This window comes from Callorhinchus milii, unplaced genomic scaffold (genome assembly GCF_018977255.1).
Source record: "Callorhinchus milii isolate IMCB2004 unplaced genomic scaffold, IMCB_Cmil_1.0 Scaffold16, whole genome shotgun sequence".
NCBI lineage: Eukaryota > Metazoa > Chordata > Chondrichthyes > Chimaeriformes > Callorhinchidae > Callorhinchus > Callorhinchus milii.
The window spans coordinates 13,270,384-13,293,689 of record NW_024704757.1 but is presented as its reverse complement, the minus strand read 5'-3'; the positions used below and the strand labels follow the sequence as shown (position 1 = coordinate 13,293,689).

The 23,306-nt window shown below is 43.3% G+C and overlaps 2 protein-coding genes across 2 annotated transcripts in view; both read left to right on the top strand.

Annotated features, from left to right (window-relative positions):
- Positions 1 to 1,893: 1,893 nt before the first annotated feature.
- On the top strand, positions 1,894 to 12,099 carry mettl22 (methyltransferase 22, Kin17 lysine). Its single transcript, XM_042341252.1, has 10 exons — positions 1,894 to 2,054; positions 3,232 to 3,606; positions 4,315 to 4,355; positions 4,689 to 4,833; positions 6,074 to 6,145; positions 7,580 to 7,633; positions 8,303 to 8,383; positions 9,378 to 9,480; positions 10,265 to 10,433; positions 11,619 to 12,099. Exons 1-10 carry the CDS (start codon positions 1,949 to 1,951, stop codon positions 11,667 to 11,669), a joined length of 1,197 nt encoding a protein of 398 aa, XP_042197186.1. The 5' UTR covers positions 1,894 to 1,948; the 3' UTR covers positions 11,670 to 12,099.
- A 4,239-nt stretch (positions 12,100 to 16,338) lies between these two features.
- abat (4-aminobutyrate aminotransferase) overlaps positions 16,339 to 23,306 on the top strand; it is a 44,511-nt gene continuing 37,543 nt past the window's right edge. Inside the window, exon 1 of the mRNA XM_007893773.2 lies at positions 16,339 to 16,416. The gene's annotated coding sequence lies outside the window, so the exon portion shown is untranslated. The remainder of the gene's footprint in view (positions 16,417 to 23,306) is intronic.

Below are 23,306 nucleotides of genomic sequence, written 5' to 3'. Positions count from 1 at the left end.
CACACACAGCCCCCCACCACACACAGCCCCCCCCCACACACACAGCCCCCCCCACACACACAGCCCCCCCCACAACAACAGCCCCCCCCACACACACACCGCCCCACACCACACACACACACAGCCCCCCCCCACACACACACCCGCCCCCCCCGCCCACCCACAGCACACACCCGCCCCCCCCCCCACACACACACCGCCCCCCCCCCACACACACACACCGCCCCACCCCCCCCACACACACACCGCCCCCCCCCCACACACACCCCCCCACATACACACAGCCCCCCCCCCACACACCACAGCCCCCCCCCACACACACACAGCCCCCCCACCACACACACACCGCCCCCCCACACACCGCCCCCACACACACCACAGCCCGCCCCCCCCCACCACACCACACACATCCGCCCCCCACACACACACACCGCCCCCCCCACACACACACACAGCCCCCCCCCACACAGCCCCACCACACACACAGCCCCCCCCACACACACCACCACCCCCACCCCACACACACCCCGCCCCACACACACACCCCCCACACACACGCCCCCCCACACACAGCCCCCACCCGCCCCCCCCCACACACACACACACAGACAAAGCCCCCCCACCCACACACACACCCCGCCCCCCCACACACACACAGCCCCCCAACACACCCCCCACCACACAGCACAGCCCCCCCCCACACACACACAGCCCCCCCACACACACCCCACACACACGCCCCCCCCCCCACACACACACACCGCCCCCCCCACACACACCCCGCCCCCCCACACACACGCCACCCCCCCCCACACACACACCACGCCCCCCCCCCCACACCACACGCACCGCACACACCCCCCCCCCACACACACAGCCCCCCCCCCCACACACACAGCCCCCCCCCCACACACACAGCCCCCCACAACACAGCCCCACACCGCCCCCCCCCCCACACACACACGCCCCCCCACACACACACAGCCCCCCCCCCCACCACACACACACACAGCCCCCCCACACACAGCCACACACACAGCCCCCCCCCACACACACACAGCCCCCCCCACACACAGCCCCCCCCCCACACACAGCCCCCCCCCACACACACACACAGCCCCCCCCACACACAGCCCCCCCCCACACACACACCCCCCCCCCCCCCCACACACACAGCCCCCCCCCACACACAGCCCCCCCCCCCCACACACAGCCCCCCCCCACACACACACACACACACACAGCCCCCCCCCCCCGCACACACACACCGCCCCCCCACACACACACCACACACAGCCCCCCCCCCCACACACACAGCCCCCCCACCACACACAGCCCCCCCCATACACAGCCCCCCCCACACACACAGCCCCCCACACACACAGCCCCCCCCCCACACACACAGCCCCCCCCCCCCACACACACAGCCCCCCCCCCCCACACACACACACAGCCCCCCCCCCCCACACACACAGCCCCCCCACACACACACACACACACACAGTAAGGAAGGAACCCATACAGTCAGCTGACACTGCATTGCAGTGCTGGTGTTGTGCTGCATTAGTTGAGGTGCCGTCCTTTGGATGACACGTTAAACGTTAAACTGAGGTGCGTGTTCAGGTGGACGTTAAAGATCCCATGCACTATTTGAAAAGAGAAGGGAGGTTCTCTCTCCCGCTTTCCTGGCAACAATCCCCCCCCCCCAATAAAATTGTTCACTTACTCCATAGCTGTTTGGAATATTGCTGTACGCAAATCAGCAGCTTCATCTGCCTCCAAATACAATCACTACATTTCAGGGTAAAGTCCTGTGAAGCACTTTGAGACGGCTGCTTTGATGTGATGAAGCATTATATCGAACGCAAGGATGATCATTGTCATTTTGTTGGCAGGTGCTGATCTGCTGTTTTCCCACTGCCATGCTGGCTGAGGCAGAGAGAATTTTATGGATTCCATCATTTTCACGAGTGACACAGTACTTTCTGACGTTCATTTGTTCACACCAAACTGTAGACACCTGATGGTGAGACTGAATGCGGTAGGACAACCAGGTGCTGTGTGAGAACACGGGATAAAAGTATCTTTCAATTCTCAGTTTGGTTTGGCTACTCTTAAGCATGGGTGATGGGTTTCCGCGTGTGTCAGACACCCAGCTGACCGCCCCAAAAAATGAATCGGGGTGTGTGTGTGTGTTGATATTAATGGGATTAACGTTCTGCTCGTTTAACAATTTAACTGAAGCAAGAAGTTTTTTTTAAAAAAAAAATTAAAATGACACCTGGAACGGTATTTGAGGCCAAAAAACAGGAATCATTTCAGAGACAGTTTTGTGTAAGGGGAAGACAGATATAATTCTGATCAGTTAGACCAAACAGCTATCTTCATCCGAACCTTTCTTGTGATGTTTTAAATAGTCTACTTTAAAATCTTCAAGGTTGTAAATATTATAGAATGCACTTTTATGGGAGCAAGTGGGGGAACTTTTTTTTCTATCATTTCGCCCTCAAAATCAACAGTCAATTCACTTTACAGTATATTCTGTGAAGCGCTCTGAGACATCCTGAAGATGTGATAAGGCACTTTATCGAATTGCAAGGATTATTATTATCTGTTTGTGAATGGTCCAATTGGTAACGTTGAAGAGCAAAAATGACACCTCTACAAGGACTTCAAAGTTGGATATATTTTTGCCATTGAACTTCGAGCTTGTACGTCCCAGCACCTTGGGACATTCTCCAGATGTGAAAGGTGCTTTAGAAATGTCATTTTGTTTTTGTTGAGATGTTCAATGGAGCTAAACTTCGCAAAGAATAGTCCTAGATCCTGCATAGGATGAATATAAATGCTACAAAAGCTTTTTGTGTACTGCACGGCTAAGTAATAATGGCTGTTTTTTGGCAGATTGTCGAACTCAGCAGTGTTTCATGGTGTTGAATGCAATTCATAGAAATGTGCATTTTATGTAAATCAGCTGCATTTCTTCCACTCAGTAATCTTAAAGGAAATGTCAAACATTGGTTTCAAAACAAATCATTAACGTTTGAGGAAGAAAGAGAGAGAGTTGTTCATGATGTGCTGTGAGACTTAATAATATAATTACATTTTCATTAACAGTTTATTAACTGTTGCATTACTGATGTTACAACATAAATTACTAATCTGGAAGCGGTAGCATGCTGCATATTAACCACGCCACACTACAACAGCCTTTATAATTTAATTCTACAGTTTTCCTGTCAAAGTTCAAATTTATACTGGATGTAAATGGATGTGACAAGGATGGTTCGGAACACTTGAAAGAAGAAAAACACGTACTTGCTGAAATAGAAGATGCTTTTACCTGCCAGACCGGTTGCAGCACTGAAGTGGTTCACGAGAGGAAAGATGAAGGAGAGGAAAAAGAAACTCCACAAATTGAACGTTTGCTCGACGAGGATGGAGATCTAGACCTTGCTAGAAGACCGCCACCTACGCACATTCTCAGCTCTCGCGGACAAAATACACGCAGAGATAAAGTGCATCCCACAATCCTGAGTAAAGGAGAGGAGGATGTCTACGAAGAGAATGAGGAGTGCAGTAGTAGCTGCAATGAGATCAAAATAGGTACGTTGGTAAAATGCAAGGATGCACTTTGTGAGTAATTAAAATATAGAACAAATTGACTTCAAATTGGAACAAATTCAGACGGAGCCTGCAAGTAACAAACCAATATTGTTTCCTGAAAGAAGTCGTTTCCATTATTTGGGTAATGAATTGTACATTCATTCAATAACTACCCCCACAATGTAGGGATATCGTTTTAAGATAATGATTTGTGTATCTTGAATTATCGTGGTAGATATTTAGGGGAAATAACAGCAGTATGGTTTAAAGAAAACCCTTTTTCTGAACCCTTCTGATTTATTCGTACAGATATTTCAAATGAAATACACAACTACTATAAATCGCTTCAAAACAATTCCAATGATCCAAGTCAAGTAATGGAAGTGACGTCTTTCATGAACCAATATTGGTTTGTTACCCACAAATTAATTTTTCTTCCTATAAAATGTTTATTGTTGATTTTTGGCCCGAAAGTGAAAACAGGAGATCATATTACAATCAAAATGCAATCAAATTAATGCAGGAAAGAGGATTAAAGGTTTACAGATTTTGTGGATTGTGGTTATGTTGTTAAAACTGAGACGAGTGTTTGAATCCCTGAATCTCTTCGGTGCTGTTCAGGAGATTATGGAGTTTGTTTGATAACAATTTGACATTTGAGCTGTTTGTAAATACAAACTACAGTATTATGTTTTTACCTTTGTGTAGAACACACTATGGCCACTTCACTAGAGGATGCTGGAAAGCAGGTAATGCACATTATATCTGCTGTGCGCAATTGGCTGCTGCGTTTCGCCCACACAATACACAGTTAGTTCACTGCAGCATAACAATAATAATAATCCTTACATTTGATATTAGCGCTTTTCACGTCTTCTAGACATCTCAAAGCACTTCACAGAACAGACTGTAAAGTTAATTGACTGTATATTTGTGGGCGTATATTCTGTGAAGCGCTTTGCGACGTCTCAATGACGTGATAAGGCGCTATATCGAATGCAAGGATTATTAGTATTATTACACAAATTCTGTATAGACAAACGTGCAACCTTTTTTTAAACCAGCATTCTTCCTGGCTGCAGGTATGGCGTGGAGCTTTTCTTCTTGCTGATTACGTTTTGCATAACAGTTACTTATTCAGAAACTGCACAGTGCTGGAGTTGGGAGCAGGCACAGGAATGACGAGTATTGTCATGGCAACCGTTGCTAAGTCTGTTTATTGTACAGGTAAGAGAATACAGTCGGAGGGAATGATCCCATATTGATTGACGAAGATCAGTCCTGTGTGCAAAGATTCAGGTTTAGATTTGCATTCGTGAAATTGTACTCCACATTTATACACAAAACGTAAATTTTGTTTTTCTGCAACAAAAAATAACATCAAAATTTAGGTTGCAATATTTAGGTGAATCGAATCCCAATTACCTCACTAATCATTTAGATTTGAAACAGCATAACAACAAAGGAAGTTTATCCAGCGAGAAGCTGAGTCGGACAAAGCCCGGCTTGATGCCCAGTTTGTGCTGAGACAGCAGCAGTAGTGATGCCTTTAATGATGTCGATATTTCTGTTTAGAAAGGGGGAAAATCAGCTGGGGTTCCAACATTTTGTTGCTGAGCAGCAACCCCTGCTGTAGGTGTGTGTGTGTGCACTTCGATTAAGACAGGATTGGATTATTTTATGCTGTTAACTCCCCTTAAGTCAAATTACTTGCTTCCCAAAACAACAATAACAACTTGCATTTATGTAGTGACCCAAAGTGCTCGTCAGCGGCAGAGCACAACGCTGAGCCAGTGGGGAGTGGGAGGTGACAGTAGACAAGGTCAAATAGGAAGGTCTTCCAGGCACGACCTGAAGGTGGGGGTAGGAAGGAGCAAGACGGAGGGATAGAGGAAGAGTGTTCCAGAGTAAACATGACATGACTTAGACATGAACAGTGATGGCCATTTAGGTGAAGTATTGAAGAACACCCAGGAGCTGTAACCCTCCCAGGAAAGGAAAAGGAGTGCCCCAAAACACGTCTTGGGGTGGGGGAAATTGAAAAAGCGTGAAAAGTTGTGCACAATAAATCTTCTCGCTGATAGTTACGTTTATGGACTGGTTTGAAGTGCAAAACATGATTTCCTTATACACCACAAAACGAAATAGTGTGAATGCTTGGTTTATATATGAGTTTTTTCTAAACACAATTCCTGATGAGTGGGATCACAAGTACAAAACTACCTAAGTTTGGCATTCCATTCCGATGGTGATAGGTTTCGACTCTGTCAGACACCCGGCTGACCAAAAAGATTTAGATACAAAAAGATAGTTGATAACTTATCATAATATTCCTTGTATTTGGTATAACTTCTAATATAATTGCAGAACTATATATTTGCTGTATAGATGATATAAGGTTTATTTTTTATCACGTACACAAGTATCCGCTTTAAAACCATGTGTCCTTCTCGTCTACTGTTTGCAGATGTAGGAGATGATCTGCTGAACATGTGTGAACAGAATATCAATGCAAACAAGCATATTTATGGGCCGACAGGTAAACCGAAATTATTCAGATTTAAAAATGAAATGCTCTGGAGGAACTTAATCAGTTTTCTTTTTTAAAAAGAAATTAGTGTCTTTGTATAACTCACTGTAATTCAGTAATTTGGTGTGCTTCTGCCAAACTCTGAATAATCCAAAGGACTGATAGAATGAATTGCTATTTACATACAGTGGGAGCTAAGCTTCAAAGTACTGTGAGTCCATCTATATCGACCCACAATACACTGGAAGCAGGGTACACTTCTGGCTTCCAGCACTAACTGTCCAGCTTCCTGTGCATAGCACACAGGCACACAAGAACTTTTGGTGTCCTAGCAATCATTTGAAATGCTCAATAGCAGTTCCAGCTGACTCTCTGGCTTCCAGCGTTCTGTACTGTTTAGTAAAATAAAAGTGACTTGACAACTGAGAATCGCTGACAGATGGCTATTTTTATAAGACGGAACTTGATTTTATAGATCCAAGCTACCGTGTTATAACTGGATCCAAGTGCATGTGTCAGTTTTACGTGCGTGTCATAATTATTTTTTGATGTGGCTTGTGGTTTTTGATTACAAGTCAAAATTAGTTAATCTGAATAACTCCTGTTCAGAATAATGATCAAAATGTCCTTCACTGGTGACTCTTACACGGTTGTCCTCGGAAACGTCATCTGACCTTATTTAATAATGTTATTAAATAATGTCAGTTGTAATGAAATCATACCTTGAAATTTTGCTGGACTATGGAGGGAGAGGAGGAGAGAGGTTTCCAGGAGGAACCTCACCATTTCTTTTGGAACTTTCACTGTGGTTATTCTCTTTGTTTTGTAGATTAAATAACTTGGGTAAAAACTGCATTCAGGCAATTAGAAATAGTCTGGAAGGAAGCACCGAATGATGTTAAATCATTCTATATTTTACATTATTGTTCAATCTCCCTGTGGGTTTAACTGAATAATTAGTTCAAGGCAGTCTGCAAGAAGTTTTTAATTCAGTTGCTCAACAAGATACGGGACTCGTGAAAGAAATCGCATGATGGTGTATTGGGAAGAAGATAGAAGGTTTTATTGTTGGATGGCATTACCTCTTGTGATCTTGTGAAAGGGTACAATGCCAATAAACTTAACCAGGAGGCCTTGAGTCTCGGGCTTGGGATTTCTGGCCAATCTAAGCTCACGTATCTCAGATGAAATAATGTTGTTGATTCTCGGTTTGATTAGTGGATAGAGAATCATACAAGTGTGAAGGAGAAAATACTGTGTGACCTCTTCTCCCCACTGTATCAGTGTAAATTGATTTAGATTGGATTGTACGAGGTGGTTCAGAAGGGAATAATGCCCTGACGATGACTCACAATTGTAGCATCTCAGTGTATCCACTCTGCTCTGATTTTCTAACACTAGTTGATCTGAAATAAAATCTTTGTACTTTGCTTCTAACAACAGGAAGTCATATTAAAGTGCGAGAACTAGACTGGTTGAGAGATGAATTGTGCACAGGTAAGAGATCAGCTTTATTGCAATACTTCTAATGTTACCTCTGTGGACATTTTTCAATATTGCAAATTCTACACCTGGTTCCATGGTCCTATTGAGGATCCTAAATGTGTTTTTTTAAAAACAAATTGTGGTGGGTGTGAACATTTTGATTAGACCACTGAGAATGCAAAATCAAACTAATTATCTAAGAAAGAATATTATACTCATCTTAGAGGGGGTGCAACGTAGGTTCACTAGGTTGGTTCCTGTGATGAGGGAGTTGATCTACGAGGAACGGTTGAGTAGACTAGGCCTATATTCTCTAGAATACAGAAGAATTAGAGGTGATCTTATAGAATCCTATAAGATTCTTAAGGTAGTGTGAGACTGTTTCCCCTGGTTGGAGAATCTAAAACTAGGGGTCATAGTCTCAGGATTAAAGGTCAGCCTTTTAGAACTGAGTTGAGAAAATATTTCTTCACTCCCCAGAGGGTAGTGAATTTATGGAGTTTTTGTATTTTTCAAAATACGTACATCTGAAACTGTCGAGACTGTGGATGCTCAGTCAGTCCTTGAACATATTCAAGACTGAGATCATTAAATTTTTAAAAACTAAAGGGATTAAGGGATATAGACCTGTAGAAATGTTGTATCTAGGCTTTATCTAGTACCTTCATCCTTGTATTTCAGACACTCAATGTCCATATTCTTGGTCTGAAGAAGAAATATCTGAGCTCTATGATCGTACAGATTTTCTGATGGCTGCTGATGGTAGGTGACCTTTATGCGTTCAGCTTTAAAATGTCAACACACAAGAATAGTTTTTAACAATTAAATTATCTTTTTAAAAAATGAAGCAATGAGTTTTTGTATTTTTCAAAATACATACATCTGAAACTGTCGAGACTTTTGTGGGCTACGCTATGTCTAAAATATTTTTTATCGTGCAACTCCCTCCAACATTTCTAGTAGGTCTGATGGTGAATTTATTGCACTAGTCATTGCATCATTACAGTGTTGCCTGGGTAACTGGTTTGGAATAGGTTTGTGAAGCTACAATCTACTTTTCACGGTCACATTTTAAATGACAGCCCTGACAGAACTGGACTGTTATTCCATTTGAAATATCATTAAAATGTTATAAATGTTGCAATCCTACTTGATGGTATTGTCCTGCCAGCATTGTCAGATAAGATAAAAGCATCTTTTCAATTTAGACTGCTTTGTAAGATATTATGTGCTACTTTGGAGATAGTATCTTAAATTCACTTTAGAGTTGTAACCATATTTTAATGTTGTTCAATTGCTACTAAACCTGCAATTTTCTGATCTTCTATTTAAACAATCCAGTAATAAGTTAGTTCAAATTACTAAAAGTTATGACTTTAATAACTGGAAATAAGTCACTAAGCCCCTGCAGACAGAAAATTGTAATAGTACTGTGGTGGTAAAATTGTAAATGGAAAGTAAGAATAACTCATTTTCTAAGTACCACCTTTGTCAAAAAGACTGTTTTATCAATACTCATTCTCTTAGCACGAGAGTTTTGTGTATTCTGGTTCTAAATTTGTCACAGTGATTATGAAGAGACCGCAGTGAATTCATGATTCTTTTGTTTCAGGCGTAGTATTACATTGGAAGCAAATAAATACTTGGGGATAGATGTGCCATTTCAGTTGCAGCATTAAGCATTTTGGTAATTCTACAGATTTTAAAATCCTGTTTCTTATATTTTATTAATTAGACTCACTCTTGATTTGTACAGTTTTCTATGATGATGACTTGACAGATGCACTTTTTCGGACACTCTATAGGATTGTTAGCAACTTGAGAAATCCAAGTACCATGTATTTCTCTGTAGAGAAACGGTGAGTTTAAAAAAAAGTAAGATTTTTTTTACATGAAGCAAACCTCTGTTCCATCGTGCTTGTATTTTAAGTAAAACAAGGGATGTATATTGACAACTGTCCAGTTTGTGTTCTTATATGAATCCAGAAATTATTATGATATTATTATCTCAACTGAACTACTCCAACGCCCTCCTCGCCAGTCTCCCATCCACTACCAGCCATAAAATCCAACTCATTCAGAACTCTGCCGACCGCATTCTCACCTGCACGAAACTCCGCTCACCGATCACCCCAGTCCTGGCCAGAATGCACTGGCTGCCTATCCCAGAGAGGATCGACTTCAAGATCCTCACCCTCGTATTCAAGTCCCTGCACTCCTCTGCACCCCCCTTACGTCTCTGACCTCCTTTCTCCTCAAAACAGTGCCCGTTGCCTTCGTTCCTCCGCGTCTGGCCTCCTCCTTGTCCCTCGAGTCTTCCGCTCCACCTTCGGCAGCCGTGCCTTCAGTCACTGTGCCCCGAGGCTCTGGAACTGCCTTCCTCACTCCCTTCGTTTCGCTCCCTCCCTTCCCATTTTCAGGTCTCTGCTGAGGACCTTTCTTTTCGACCGCGCCTTTGGTCACCTTCCCACCCCTCCCCCTGGCTCCTCCCCCTGGCCCCTGGCTCGGCCCCGGGATACAAAACTGTAAAGCACTCTGAGACGCCGTCCAGCATGGAGGGCGCTATATAAATCCAAATTGTTGTTGTTGTTACAATAGTAAGAAAAATAAATTATTTAAAGGTTGAACCATAATTTCTTTCAGACTAAACTTCACCCTGAGAAGGATGGACATAACTTGTGAAGCTTACGATCACTTTCGATTGTGCATGGCTGATTTGGAAAACATCTGCGATGGCAAAACTAAATTCACTGTGGAACCTGTCAAACTAACATTTCCACAGTTCCTTCTTTATGAACGCGTGGAACAATTGGTAAGAGCTTATTGAACTGTCGAGTGAAATAGTTAATTCCTGAGAATGCGTCACTCCAAGGGTAAAGAGCTCAGTGATGAGTTATCCTGGCTGGCCAGTTAGGTATATTTATAAATAGATACAGAAATGTGGCCAGAATATTGACAGCATTAAGTAGTAGTGACGTTAAGCCCGGAGCGAGTTATCAGGAAGTTTACTGTAATTGATTACCGTTCGACCCCTGCTATAACGTCACTCGTTGTAGGTCGTGCTGTTTGTGGAGATGCACTCTGTTGAAAGTGTAGTACACTTCTAGCCCTGACTGGATGGCATCCTGTCCACGTGTATGTATTTACTTATCCCAACCAACGCAATGTAAGAGTGTCAGTAGAGCCTTGTGTGCTTTTCAGTATAAAGGTAGTCACGTGATATCTTGTGGAATAATCAACCGTTCAGCTTCTTAATTCTTGCTCCAGGCCTTTCATTTGGTTCATAGAACAAAACTTTTTACTTCAAGATACAATGCACTTCCTAAGATGCTTTCTCCAGCCACTCAAAAAGAATGTGACTCGCATTGTGATTGCATGCCACAGACCGGATTTGTTGAATTGATACCAATTTCACTTTGAATAGTACAGTATAAAATGAAACTTCAGAGAATGGTGCCATTAAACCTATTGTGTTCATATTCTTCCCCATTCTGGGCTCTGGCATTCAGTATTCTAATAGTGTCTTCAAATGTATATTGAAACCCAAATTGCAGTGGGGTTATTCGGTAGTCCTCTGTGCAATTGTACTTTGAAAGATGAGGAGAAGCAAATACAGTACCATTGAAGAAAAAAAATAATTGTTGCACTTGATGGGAGGAGGGAAGCCGGCTACAATCACTTGAGTTACAATAGTGCCATCTTATGGTAACATCTAAACTGTGGCGCGTACGTGGGACACTTTAACTGCTAACCCGCAAATAACACGTAACTAGATGACTTTAAATTTATTGTTGCATTCTTTTTTTAAAAATCGGTTTGTGTTCTGCCCAAAAGGCATTGCCACAAGTGTCATTTTCTTTACAATACTCACGCAGACAATTTTTTAAGTTAATTCCATTGTTTTTATATAAAAAAAAGCAGATGAGTTGATATTCAGCTTTCAAAATAACTGTGAAAATATTTGAATACCAACGTTAATTATTTGTGTTCTTTACAGGAACTTTGGAAAGTCACTGTCGAGCCCGTTTTTAGCACCAAGCAAAACTAAAATTGGGAATTCGATGAACCTGTGCAGTGGTGATATATATTGCTGCTTAATTTAATACTTAAAAGTACATGAAATATTAAATAAGCTGTAACTACTGTCTGTGTTACATGTCTTAATTCTATATTGGTAATTCTATCCCCAGGTAAAAATATTGTATTTTAATTTTCTCCCCCAAAAAGTAATCCAACTGGTACTGCGAAATATACCACTCAAGTGAGAAATTTATATTTCGTCAAAATTAATTTTGGAAGTGGCAAACTTTAACATAACCAACGTGCTCCAAAAGACCAGAGACAAGAGTTACAACTTCATGCTGAGCATTTTATTTATTGTAATCGAGAGTTTATTTTAATAGAATTGAAGTGCGCAAATATATTTTGTGAATGCAGTGCCGTTCTACTTTGCCAATAAAGATGTTTTTATATGGCAAGTGCCTGGATTTTTCTATTCAGTTTCACTACTCTTTGTTGATATGTTTACGATCCCTCCAGTTGGTGGCTCAGAAGCTCGTGGAAATTACATTTCTGCCATCTGTTCAAAATGTGTCATTTATATATTTTTCTCTTCAATGCTTTATATCCCTGGCAGCTTTTAGTCACTTATTTTTTTTCTTAGAACGTCGTAAACTTCTCAGCATCCTTTTCTAAAGTGGGATTTCCTAATTGCTATTAACCTTCTATTTACACAGTAACAACTGTGTATTTCAGGAGAGGATTAGGTTATAAGGAGAGGCTACAGAAGGTAGGAATGTTCAAACTAAAGAAAGGACTCAGGGCATCTTATTGACGTATTCAAAATCCTAAATGCATAGATAAGATGTACACTATTAGTATGTTTAACATGGTCAAAAAATACAAGTTTTAGATCATTGTCAATTGAGAGAGTGTTTGTTCACTTACAATGAAGTAAAATAGAAAATTAACCTATTTTTCCATGATAAATTGTGAAGGAATTAATGACTTTGCTGCCATTTTGCATGTTGTTTATTATTATTTTTTCTCTGGTGGAGAGAAACATGGTGGAGAGAAACATGCAAAAAAAAATTTGCTTTCAGTTCTAGATTCCTCACCGATAGTTTGTAACAAAATGTGCAACATGTAATTTCATTCTGCCTCTCTCCTTTTAACAGGCATTTATCTGGTAGGAAGCAAACACTGTCTCAATTGACAAATGATCATATAAATTGTACATTTGCCCTTTTCTCGTGTCAGTGAGTATTTTATTCCTCCACAATAAAGGAATTGGTGACTCTTTGTTGCCAGTTATTAAGCTCTAAGATTAAACCCTCTGTCATAAACTGCATGTTAGACTCAAGCAGCTATTGAAGATGATGACAACTTTGACGACCTTTGATTTGACAGTTAAATTATAGCAAACTGGTTTTGTGGCGTTTTTAACAATTTGCCAAGTAGATCAGCTTTACTTGACCTTCAAGACGTGTGGTTGATTTATGTCCAATGAACAGTAGATGGCAGACTGCTTTTGCTGCAGATATTCTTATTCGTGACCATATTATTGAAAGAATCCTTCTAACAGTTAAGTAGCTGTTCACAAAAAAGATAGTTTCCTTTGCAAATTATCAACATAAAATAAAACATTTATCACGAGATAATTATACTGAACTGTTTGTTGCTGTTCTGTTAGTGGAACAACTTTCTGAATGGTTTTCTTGAAATCACTGAATGTTTTTTTCAGATCTTTGGACAGCATCAACATTCACGGATGCACTCTCCACCTCACCGGGGTGCAGTGCTCCACTATCAGTGGTCGGGACCTTAATCTTTCTGCCCCCACCCTCTGGAACTCCGTCCCGCAGTTCCTCCGCCTCGCCCTCTCCCTTGCCTCCTTTAAGAGCAATCTCAAGACCTTCCCTTTTGATCGTGCCTTTGGTCATCTTCCCTCCTCCACCCCTCCCTTTGCCCTCAACCTGTAGCTTGGGCATAAACCCCTCAATGTCCAGCGCCTTGGGCTGTCTGCCTGACATGAAGGGAGCTGCATACATTTAATTTGTTCTTGTTGTCATTTGTCAAACTGGTTCACCCACTGTAAAACTCCCTAAATCTGGGAGTGCAAACCTGATTTGCAGTTTGAGAAGATGGCACAGTAACTTATGGGGCCGAGCGCCCTCATTGCTGGTTCAGGTTTAACTTGTAACTGTCCAATAATTGGGTGCCATGAATCACTGCTGACAATCATATCTGAAAATATCACTTATTATGCAAAATAAATAGCACATTGTATTGTGACAAAAATAATACTTGCATTTGATATCGCACCTAACCATGTCAAAATATTTCTGTAAAGTGAACTGACTTATTTATCAGTGAATGTGGCAACTTGCGCACATTCCACCAACAGCCGTGGTGTGAATGATCAACTTTATTTAGAGGATTAATGGCCAGGACACTGGGAGAAACTTTCTTTCCTTTTCAAATAGTGCAGAGGGATTTTTTTTTAACCTCCACCCCAACAGGCAGATGGGACATCAGTTTCACATCTCATTTAAAAGGACCTTTTGTTGTTAAATATAAATAATTATAAGTGGTGGCCAAATTGTTAAAAACAAGTTGCAAAATCAACATTTAGTGCAGAAAGATCACATGGATATTGGCACACAGACTTACATTGAGGTAATACTCCGAAAAACATTAACCTACTGTTAATGTGAAAGCCTAACCATGTGGGTCTTCTCCACTGCAGTGGGGAAATATTACCAAACTTACAACACTTTCCAAGAACAGATGGAAACTTGATAGTTCACAGGGCAGCATTTTTTTTTAAAAAAAGGCTATTTCATAATTGTAATATTAATCCTTGCATTTGATTCTCCGTAACATCGCCCGTCTCCGCCATTACCTCACCTCTCAGGCCGCTGAAACTCTTGTTCATGCCTTCATCACCTCCAGGCTCAACTATGCGGCTCTGGAATTCCCTTCCTCACTCCCTTCGCCTCGCTCCCTCCCTATTTTCAGATATCTGCTGAAGACCTTTCTCTTCGACCGCGCCTTTGGTCACCTTGCTCCCCCTCCCCCTCCCCCTGGCTCGGCCCCGGGATCCGTTACTGTGAGGCGCTCTGAGACGCCGTCCGGCGTGGAGGGCGCTATATAAATCCAAGTTGTCAGCCTCCCCAACTCCTTCCTCCACAGGCTGCAGATAATGCAGAACTCTGCAGCCCGTGTCCTCTCCCGCACCAAACTCCGTGACCCCCATCTCCCCCACTCTCACTCAACTCCATTGGATCCACTTCAAGATCTTGGTCCTCACATACAAAGCCCTCCATGGCCTCGCCCCACCCTACCTCTGTGACCTCCTAACTTTCTACCAACCCGCCCGTTCCCTCCGCTCAGCCGGCTCTGTCCTGCTCCCCAACCCACCCGCCCCACCATTGGTGGGAGAGCCTTCAGCCACTCTGCCCCCAACCTCTGGAATTCCATCCCCCAGTCACTCGGCCTCGCCCCCTCCTTAGCCTCCTTCAAGTCCTGGCTCAAGACCCTCCTCTTCGACCATGGCATCGGTCAACCCCCCTCCCCTTCCCCACCCCTGACCCCAGCTCGGGTCTGAAATGCTGTACTCCGTCCAGCGCCTTGGGACGTCCTCCCGACGTGAAAGGCCCTGTACAGATGTAATTTGTTGATACAAGGCTTATCGCATCATTGAAACGTTTCCATGAGCTTCACAATATTTGAGGTAAAATCAAAAATTGGGTGAGCCAGATGTCTGACACACACGTAAACCCCTTAAGATTAAGATTATCCAAACCAAACAAGAGAATTCCAACTAAATGCGAAGTGTAGTGACTGCGTAATTGAAGGCAAACTTGGCAATTTTGGTCAATTTTATCCAGGAGATTAGTGTTTTTTTTAGGGGTGTGTGGCGGGGTGGGGGGGGGGCTGAGGTAAGAATTGAACCTACCCGCATATTCCCAGAACTGTAATACCCCGGTTTAACCAATTAAATAAAAGACGTCACCATTTTAGAGAAGGAGGGGAAAGAGTCAGGAGGACTGTGGCTAATCGTGGCGTCGTTTTGCAAGTTCATCGAAACGTTGTTCCACGCGATCCGGGTTGCAAACGCATTTCCAGTACTGCTCCCGGGGAAGTTCCAGGGTGATTGACATTCAACAGCCGGCGATCGATTCCTTTTATACGTCCCCGAACCCGAGTTGACGGTACAGTTTTGGGGGGGGGGAACCGATCAAACTCGCGTCTGGTTTTTGAAACCGACCGGGTTTCAACCCATCCGCCTCGCTTCGGCCGGTCAATAAACGGAAGCCGGAAAGGCGACGCTATTTAGGAGGGCGTCGTTTCGTTTTTTCCCTGCGCGGCGAGCGGAAGGGGTTAGGGGGGTTCGTGTTTCCGAGATGCCGGCGACAGCCCTGGAGAAGGCACCAGCAGTGAACAAAAAAAAACACACACACACACAAACACACACACAAGACATCACATAAAACTCAAAAGAGGGGTTTTTCTTTGGTTGGTGAGGGATGGAGGGACTGAGATCATCTCTCTCTCTCTCTGTGTGTGTGTGTGTGTGTGTGAGAGAGTCACTGCAGGAACCCAGGAATCATTGGCCACAGTCTCTCTAACGCCCTGATCCCCAGGTTGGCAGTTGGGTGCGTTTACTGTGCAGATGATTTAAAGGGCTAATCATTGAAAGACAACGCGCATAAATAGCAAAGGCGTAGCTCAGGATCCCCGCAACACCCCCACAGGAGAGTCCTTCACGTCTGAAGCCACATAAGCAGGAGGTAAGTCAGACCAGACAGACAGACCAGACCAGACAGACCAGACAGCAAACGACCCCCTTTGGAGAGAGAGGGGACCCCCCACCACACACACACACCCCCCACACACCCCCACAGCCTTTCCAAACTCATCTCTTGTAGATTGATGCGCTTTCTCTCCAGGAAGAAAAGTGTGTGCAATTGTATAGCAGTTTGGTGGTGGGGGACAGACAGAGAGACAGACAGAGAGACAGACAGAGAGACAGACAGAGGGGGAAATAGAGAGCACTGGTACCTGAGGATAGGCTTTGGCTGAGGTTTGTGGTGCTGATGTTTTTGGAGCACAGTCGCAGTCATCATCCAAGTGCACTCCATCACCAGCTCCACCTGGACCTGACCTGACCAGTTGCTGGTGGTTTTATTTCCCCCATCCTTTGGGTTGCTTTGTGTCAGAGACATTACTGAATGGATGCTAAAATCTGACCCCCCCCCACCCCCCTACCCCCACACTTTCAGACCATCCCCATCCCCTCTCATCTCCCTTCTTCTCTCCTCTCCTCTCTCTCTCTCTCTCTCCCTCTCTCCCTCCTCTCCTTGGATACTGAATTCCAGCCAAATCATGCAACGGTTTCATTCAAGGTTTAGCTCCTGGAAACCCAAACTGACCTACTGAAGAAAGAGCAGCGAGAGAGCGAGCGAGCGAGAGAGAGAGGATATTTGAGCGAGAGTGTCGCTGTGTGTGCGTTTTGCTGGGAGAAAGGTTCGCCGGTTTGTTGAATGTGGCTTCTCTCTCTCTCTCTCTCTCTGGGCTGAAATAATAACAATAATAATCCTTGCATTTGTTACGGCGCCTTATCGCGTCTTTGAGACGTCTCAAAGCGCTTCGCGGGATGCACTGCAAAGGGCAGTGACTGTGTATTTTGTGGGCAAATGGTGAAACAGCACCACATTATTATTATTAATCTTGAGATTGCCCGCAGTCATGGGCGACCACATTTTTCAAAAAAATGAATAAAAGGCATGTGTTGTATCGATAGTTTAATAAGTATTATTCCCCCCCACCCCCCACCAGCTCAGGTCCAAACCCCTGGTTGGTCCAGTACCTTGGGACATCCTCCCGACGTGAAAGGCGTTATACAAATGTAATTTGTTGGTGTATGTTATACCCCAGGAAATGGAATGTTCCATTCGCATTTGTATTCCCTTTCAGCAAAGCGAGTTGAGGGAGCGCAGTCAGGAATGGCGAAATGAAAATAATAATAATCCTTGCATTTGATATAGTGCCTTATCATGTCGTTGAGGCATCTCAAAGCGCCTTCAAACTGTAAACTGGATTGACTCTATATTTCTATACTGCCCGTTCAAGTTGGGTTACTTTCTGACTGTTTGTGGGAAATTTGCCACAAATGACTGCAGACGCACAGTAATGTAATAACGCAGTCAGCTGTCAAGCATTTTGAGGTGTTTCGACTTTTTGGGTGGGGTATTAAATGAGAGGATTATTATTATGTCACAATCAATTGTTCATAACGCAACAGTATTTTTGACTTGAACTAAAGGGTCTAATTTGGCCCAAGGTATAGACCGTTTATCACTATCTCATCGATGTGCACAGCTGGTAATTGGATATTTGTCCATGGAATCGGACAGAGAAATGGCCTCACACTTTTGTATGACAAAGCCATTCCTGTCAATCTCTGGCCAATTTGGTGGTCCCCAGAAAAGAATGTATTTAACAATATTGACTTATAGACCCACCCCCCCCAACACAAACACACACACACACATTTAAGATGCTATTTTGTTGCTTAAATGTTTAAATCCACCTAAGTATTGTGCGTATCAAACCCTAAATTCCACAAAGGAAACAACTTTCATAAGCGTTCTCTTTGGAATTCCATCTTGGAGTCACTTTGACTTTCCCCTTCCTTTGCCTCCTTCAAGGTCCATCCCAAGACCTTACTCTTTGACCTTGATTTCGGCCATCAATAGTCCAGCGCCATGGGACATCCTCATGATGTGAGAGGCACGATGTAAATGTAAATTTCCCTGCCTTCTGACCTCTTCATCAATCAGCCCCTATTGTACCGCATAATAGTACTCAATCATTTTTATTCCTACTTTAGGAATGATCATAATTGGTAAGCATTTCATTGAGCCCCTTGTCAAGGAACCAAAGGAATAAGACGTGTCAAAGAACCAAATATTTCAATGTGCTGCTCACCTGAGCTACCCACATCTGTGTGGGAAAAAATCCTTGCATTTGGTATAGCGCCTTATCATGTCTTTGAGACATCTCAAAGCGCTTCACAGAACATACTGTAAAGTGTAGTGACTCTGTATTTTGTGGGCGAAACGCGACTGGTAATTGCGCACAGCGGTGTTCCGCAAAGGTGTGTGCATTTTTTTTTCTGCATCGCCACAAATAATAATAGTAATAGAAAAGTTGCAGTTTAAATCGTTCAAATATAGCACGTAAGCTGTTGAAACATCGAGCGTGGGCTGGTAATGCAGTACTCATTGTTTTGCAAATCATGATTCAGGATCAAGACTACGTTGTGGAGTCCTGTAGCTCAGTGGTTAGAGCACTCGCTTTGCAAGTGAGAGACCTGAGTTCAGTTCCAGGCAGAGGGCGAAACCTTGGGCAAGTTTCCTTACCCCACACAGAGCCTAATAATAATCCCTCCAAAACCAAAAACAATAATAAATTGGTCATTTTCAATCTACGACTGTTTGTGGGACATTGCTGTGCGCAATTGGCTGCCGCGTTCGCCCACAAATATACAGTCAACTCACTTTACAGTGTGTTCTGTGAAGCGCTTTGGGACGTCCTCCCGACGTGAAAAGCGCTATATCAAATGCAAGGATTATTATTATTATTACGTTCTAAAAATAATGAAAACTATTCAGAGCTCCTCGATGCTGTTGAGTTCTATAACAACAGCCTTTTTTTTTTTTCCGCGCGGGAGACTATCGAAGAACTCAGATGTGCCAGAGAGCCTGGGATTTTTACAGAGTAATTCGGTTGAGTTCTGATATTGATAGCTTTTTCTCTTTGAGGTGTTTTTTTTTTACCCGCGCACGTTGGTTGTCATGACAATTATATAACGGCTCGAGTCACCATGGCGATTGGAAGAGGAAATCAGTTTTTCCTTCACAGTGCATTACTTACTCTTTGTGCATTGGTTGGCATAGCGATGGATTAGTGAAGCCATCAATTTATCTCACATGCCTCTGAGCAACAGTTACAGGACGATGTAGGTTTTTGTTTTTCTCGCTGCACAAAAATCGCCTTCAATTATTTTTTTCTTCTTCGGCAATTTTTTTTTGGCGGGGGGTGGGGGGGATCCCCAGTTTGCCCTGAAGCTGTTGTACACGCTGTAGGCTTTTGTGTTGTGCACTATTGACACACAGTATTGCGTATGAGAGCAATGAGTGATCGAGGATCTGTACTACACTGGTGAGTTTGCCACTCAATTATGAGGGAAATGGAATGGCTCATTCCGCACCAACTGGTTTGGTGATGGTCTTTAATCAAACGCACTGTATTTTCCCTGCCGTTGAACCGAGAATATTATGAAGCGCAGCAATATTTGTCTGGAAAGGTCAAAATTCCAAATTTAGCGCATTGAATGGAAAGGGTCAGCCTGACTCATACTTGCTGATGTCTGTTTGATTTTCTCTTTGTATTTCTCTTTGTAATGCAAGAATGTTGTTCCTTATCTACATTATAATACATATTTGCATGTGTCACTCGTCATCGAACCATCTCAAAGTGCTTTGCAAGATCTCCTGTAAAGTGTAGTGACTGTGTATTTTGTAGACAAATGTGGCAACCAACTAGTGCACAGAAATACCCCACAAACAGCCATGAAATCAATCATCGACCACAGGATTGTTGACCAGGACACTGGGAGAAACCCCTTTTTTTTGGTGAGCAGTGTCATGGAGTCTTTTTTGTCCACTTTTGTCCAACAGGCAAACGTGATTTTGGTTTAACCCACCATCTTCTGACTCAGACGTAAGAGTGCTACCAACTGAGTCAGACTGCCACCTATTTTACAGTGTTATGTTGGTTTGCAATTCTATCCTCTCCCTTCAGATCTGGACTTGAATCCAGGTTGGACTGATGGGATGAAAGTGCTGCATTTCAGGAAAGGAATAATAATCCTTGCATTTGATATAATGCCTTATCACATCTTCGAGAAGTCTCAAAGCGCTTCACAAAATATACTGTAAAGTGAATTGACTGTATAGATTGTGGGCGAAACGCGGCAGCTGATTGTGCACAGCAGCGTCCCACAAACAGTCGTGGATTGAGTGACCAATTTATTATTATTGTTTTATTTGGAAGGAATTATCACCCCTGGAAAAGCGATCTGCCAATCGACTAACAACTGGGTTCCTATTTACTGCTAGTAAACAGTGGAGTAAGGAAACATTTTGCCTTGCCAGGAATCGAACCCAGATCTCTCGCTTGTGAGGCGAGTGCTCTAAACACTGAGCTACAGGACTCCACAATAATGTTTGGCATTAATGTTGGGCCCAAATGAGGAAAGCAAATCCGCATCATCAGCTAGATTCTAAAACATCTCATGGGTAGCATGAACGCTTGCTTTTGTTTGCATTCTCCAGCCATTCCCTCCATACATTAAGATTCAAATCTACTGCCAAAGTTGGCAAAGCATATTATTATTATTAAAGCAGTGGTGGTTATTGGCACGCAGTGTTGCTGGAGGGAAAAGGGAGGGGGAAAAGCTAAGACATTCTGCTGACTTAGATAGATACAGAAATATCTGTGTGATGTTGCTTGTATGCTTGATTACCAGGAAACTGAACTTCTGCATTATTTTGGCTCCTGAAATAAAAAGGCTCATTTACCTTAGGGAAGCGCAGCAAGGACTACCCAGTCACAACGTAGGTTTGGTGGAACACGATTGGGTTTTGGACCTTGATATTTTGTTCCCAGAAAATCCGAATTCAGTTCCCGAAGCTCCACAAGGCCTCACCGTGCAACACAGTGCATTGTCGCAGTTCAGTAGTTAGCACGGATACGTGATGGTGGTGACCAGTGGCAGTGTTACAGGAGAGCAGCTGGCCAGCTTTCTGCGCAATGCAGGCTCCTCGCCAGCCATGTGGGTAGCTGATCTGCGGCTGCTCTCGAACGCACACAGTTCTAAGGCGGGTTGACATTTTATGGCTACCCCGCCCCCCCCCACCCCCACCAAATATAACAGGGTTGACCTATACCTTGTATCCTACCATCAAACAGAGCAAATTGCTAACAGCTGTTGTTCAGTCGAATTTTTTTCAGGAAGGTGTTGCATCAAACATCAAAAGGGTCTATTTTGCAAATTGTAGATGTATCGATTGTGGCTGAAAAAAATTGATCTCTTTGTATATTCTGTCACTCTGTTCAACTTCCAGTGTCAGGCTGGACAGTTTCGATAAGAACAGCATTCACTGGAATCAATTAATAAGTCATTTTGGCTACACTTCCCAAACTTCATTCCCCCCAACCCAATCTTCTGCCAGAACTCAGATCAATGTCTCACTTGATCTGGTCAACAGACGAGAAAAGAAAGAGCCAGGCTTCCTGTTTATAAGGGCATTGCTGTGTTTTCAGGAGGACGCAGAGCACAGAGATTTCATAATACTGTAGCGTCAGTGTCAAACAACCCTTGTGTTTTTAGCAAGTAGCCCAAGTAAGATTTGGAAGTAGCCTGGGAGAAGATTTCTGCTTAATAGGTGATGATATGCTTGACATTACTTCTGAGGTGCTTTGAGTTGTTTCAAGGCTATAAGCTTTATATTGATTGCAAGACTCGTTTTATTATTAAATAAATAGAGAAGGAGTACTTCTGAGCGGTTGTGGAAAAAATCCATGCAAACAGTTTCCTAGACTTGGCCACTTGGAGATGTAGAGAAGAGGCAAACATCTGGCCTGGTGTTAATGCCTCATGGTAAAATAGCAGGCCGGCAGTAACTTAATTGGCTTGTGATCCAAGAGTGTGCGGAACTTTACATCAGTACAAGTCATTTTCTTGCAAGAGAGCAAGTGAGAAGGGAGTGTTTTGGGTGGGGGGCGAGATTCTAAAATGTAAAATGTTTGGGCGTTTTATAAGCGAAGTAAATCTCTTTGCATCATATTCAGTTGTGAAAAGGAAGTTGCCAGCTGTCTGGTTTTATTTCTACAATTTGTGTTCTTTTAACACGAGTTTAGAAAGTTTTATTATTCCCTCCCACCGCCTCCCCCTCCCCCCCCCACCCGCATTTTTTCCTCAGCTGTCAAAAATAGCTCATGATCTACTCTTTGCCATATTTCTTCTGAGCAGTGTGATGGAATTGGAATGATGAGTCGAACAGTGCATTTTCATTGCTATTTTTTCATTCCCATAGACTTCATTGCTCAGTGCTATTGCCCTTTATCACAGTCTCCACATTATGCCGTTTTTGCCAGTTTAGCTGCGTGTTTGCTGCTTTGTATAGACACATCAGTGTTGATACCGATAACAGCTCTTCTTATTTCAGCTCAGTCAGCGTGAAATGGGAAGGCTTGTGAACGATATATGAAATGGCAGGGATTTTGCAATGTATTGATTGCAAGTAATGTGAAGAGCGTAGCTGTTTCATGGTCCAGTGTTAATAGCCATTTCACCACATTAGATGCAAAACTGTTAATTTGGTTACCTGCATTATTGATCGGTGAGGTTTGGGGCTACTTAAAACTAAAAGGCTCCAATGATAGAGCTAATACGGTGGATTTGATTCATACTAGTCCTAAGGCTTAGGCTTTTCCCTCTTGTTACTGTTATAATCTTTGGCAAAAGTGTCCGTTTGGCTTCATCCGGTTCTGATTTTTATCACTTAATACTTCAATTTGTAAACCGAATCATAAATATACCTTATGAAGC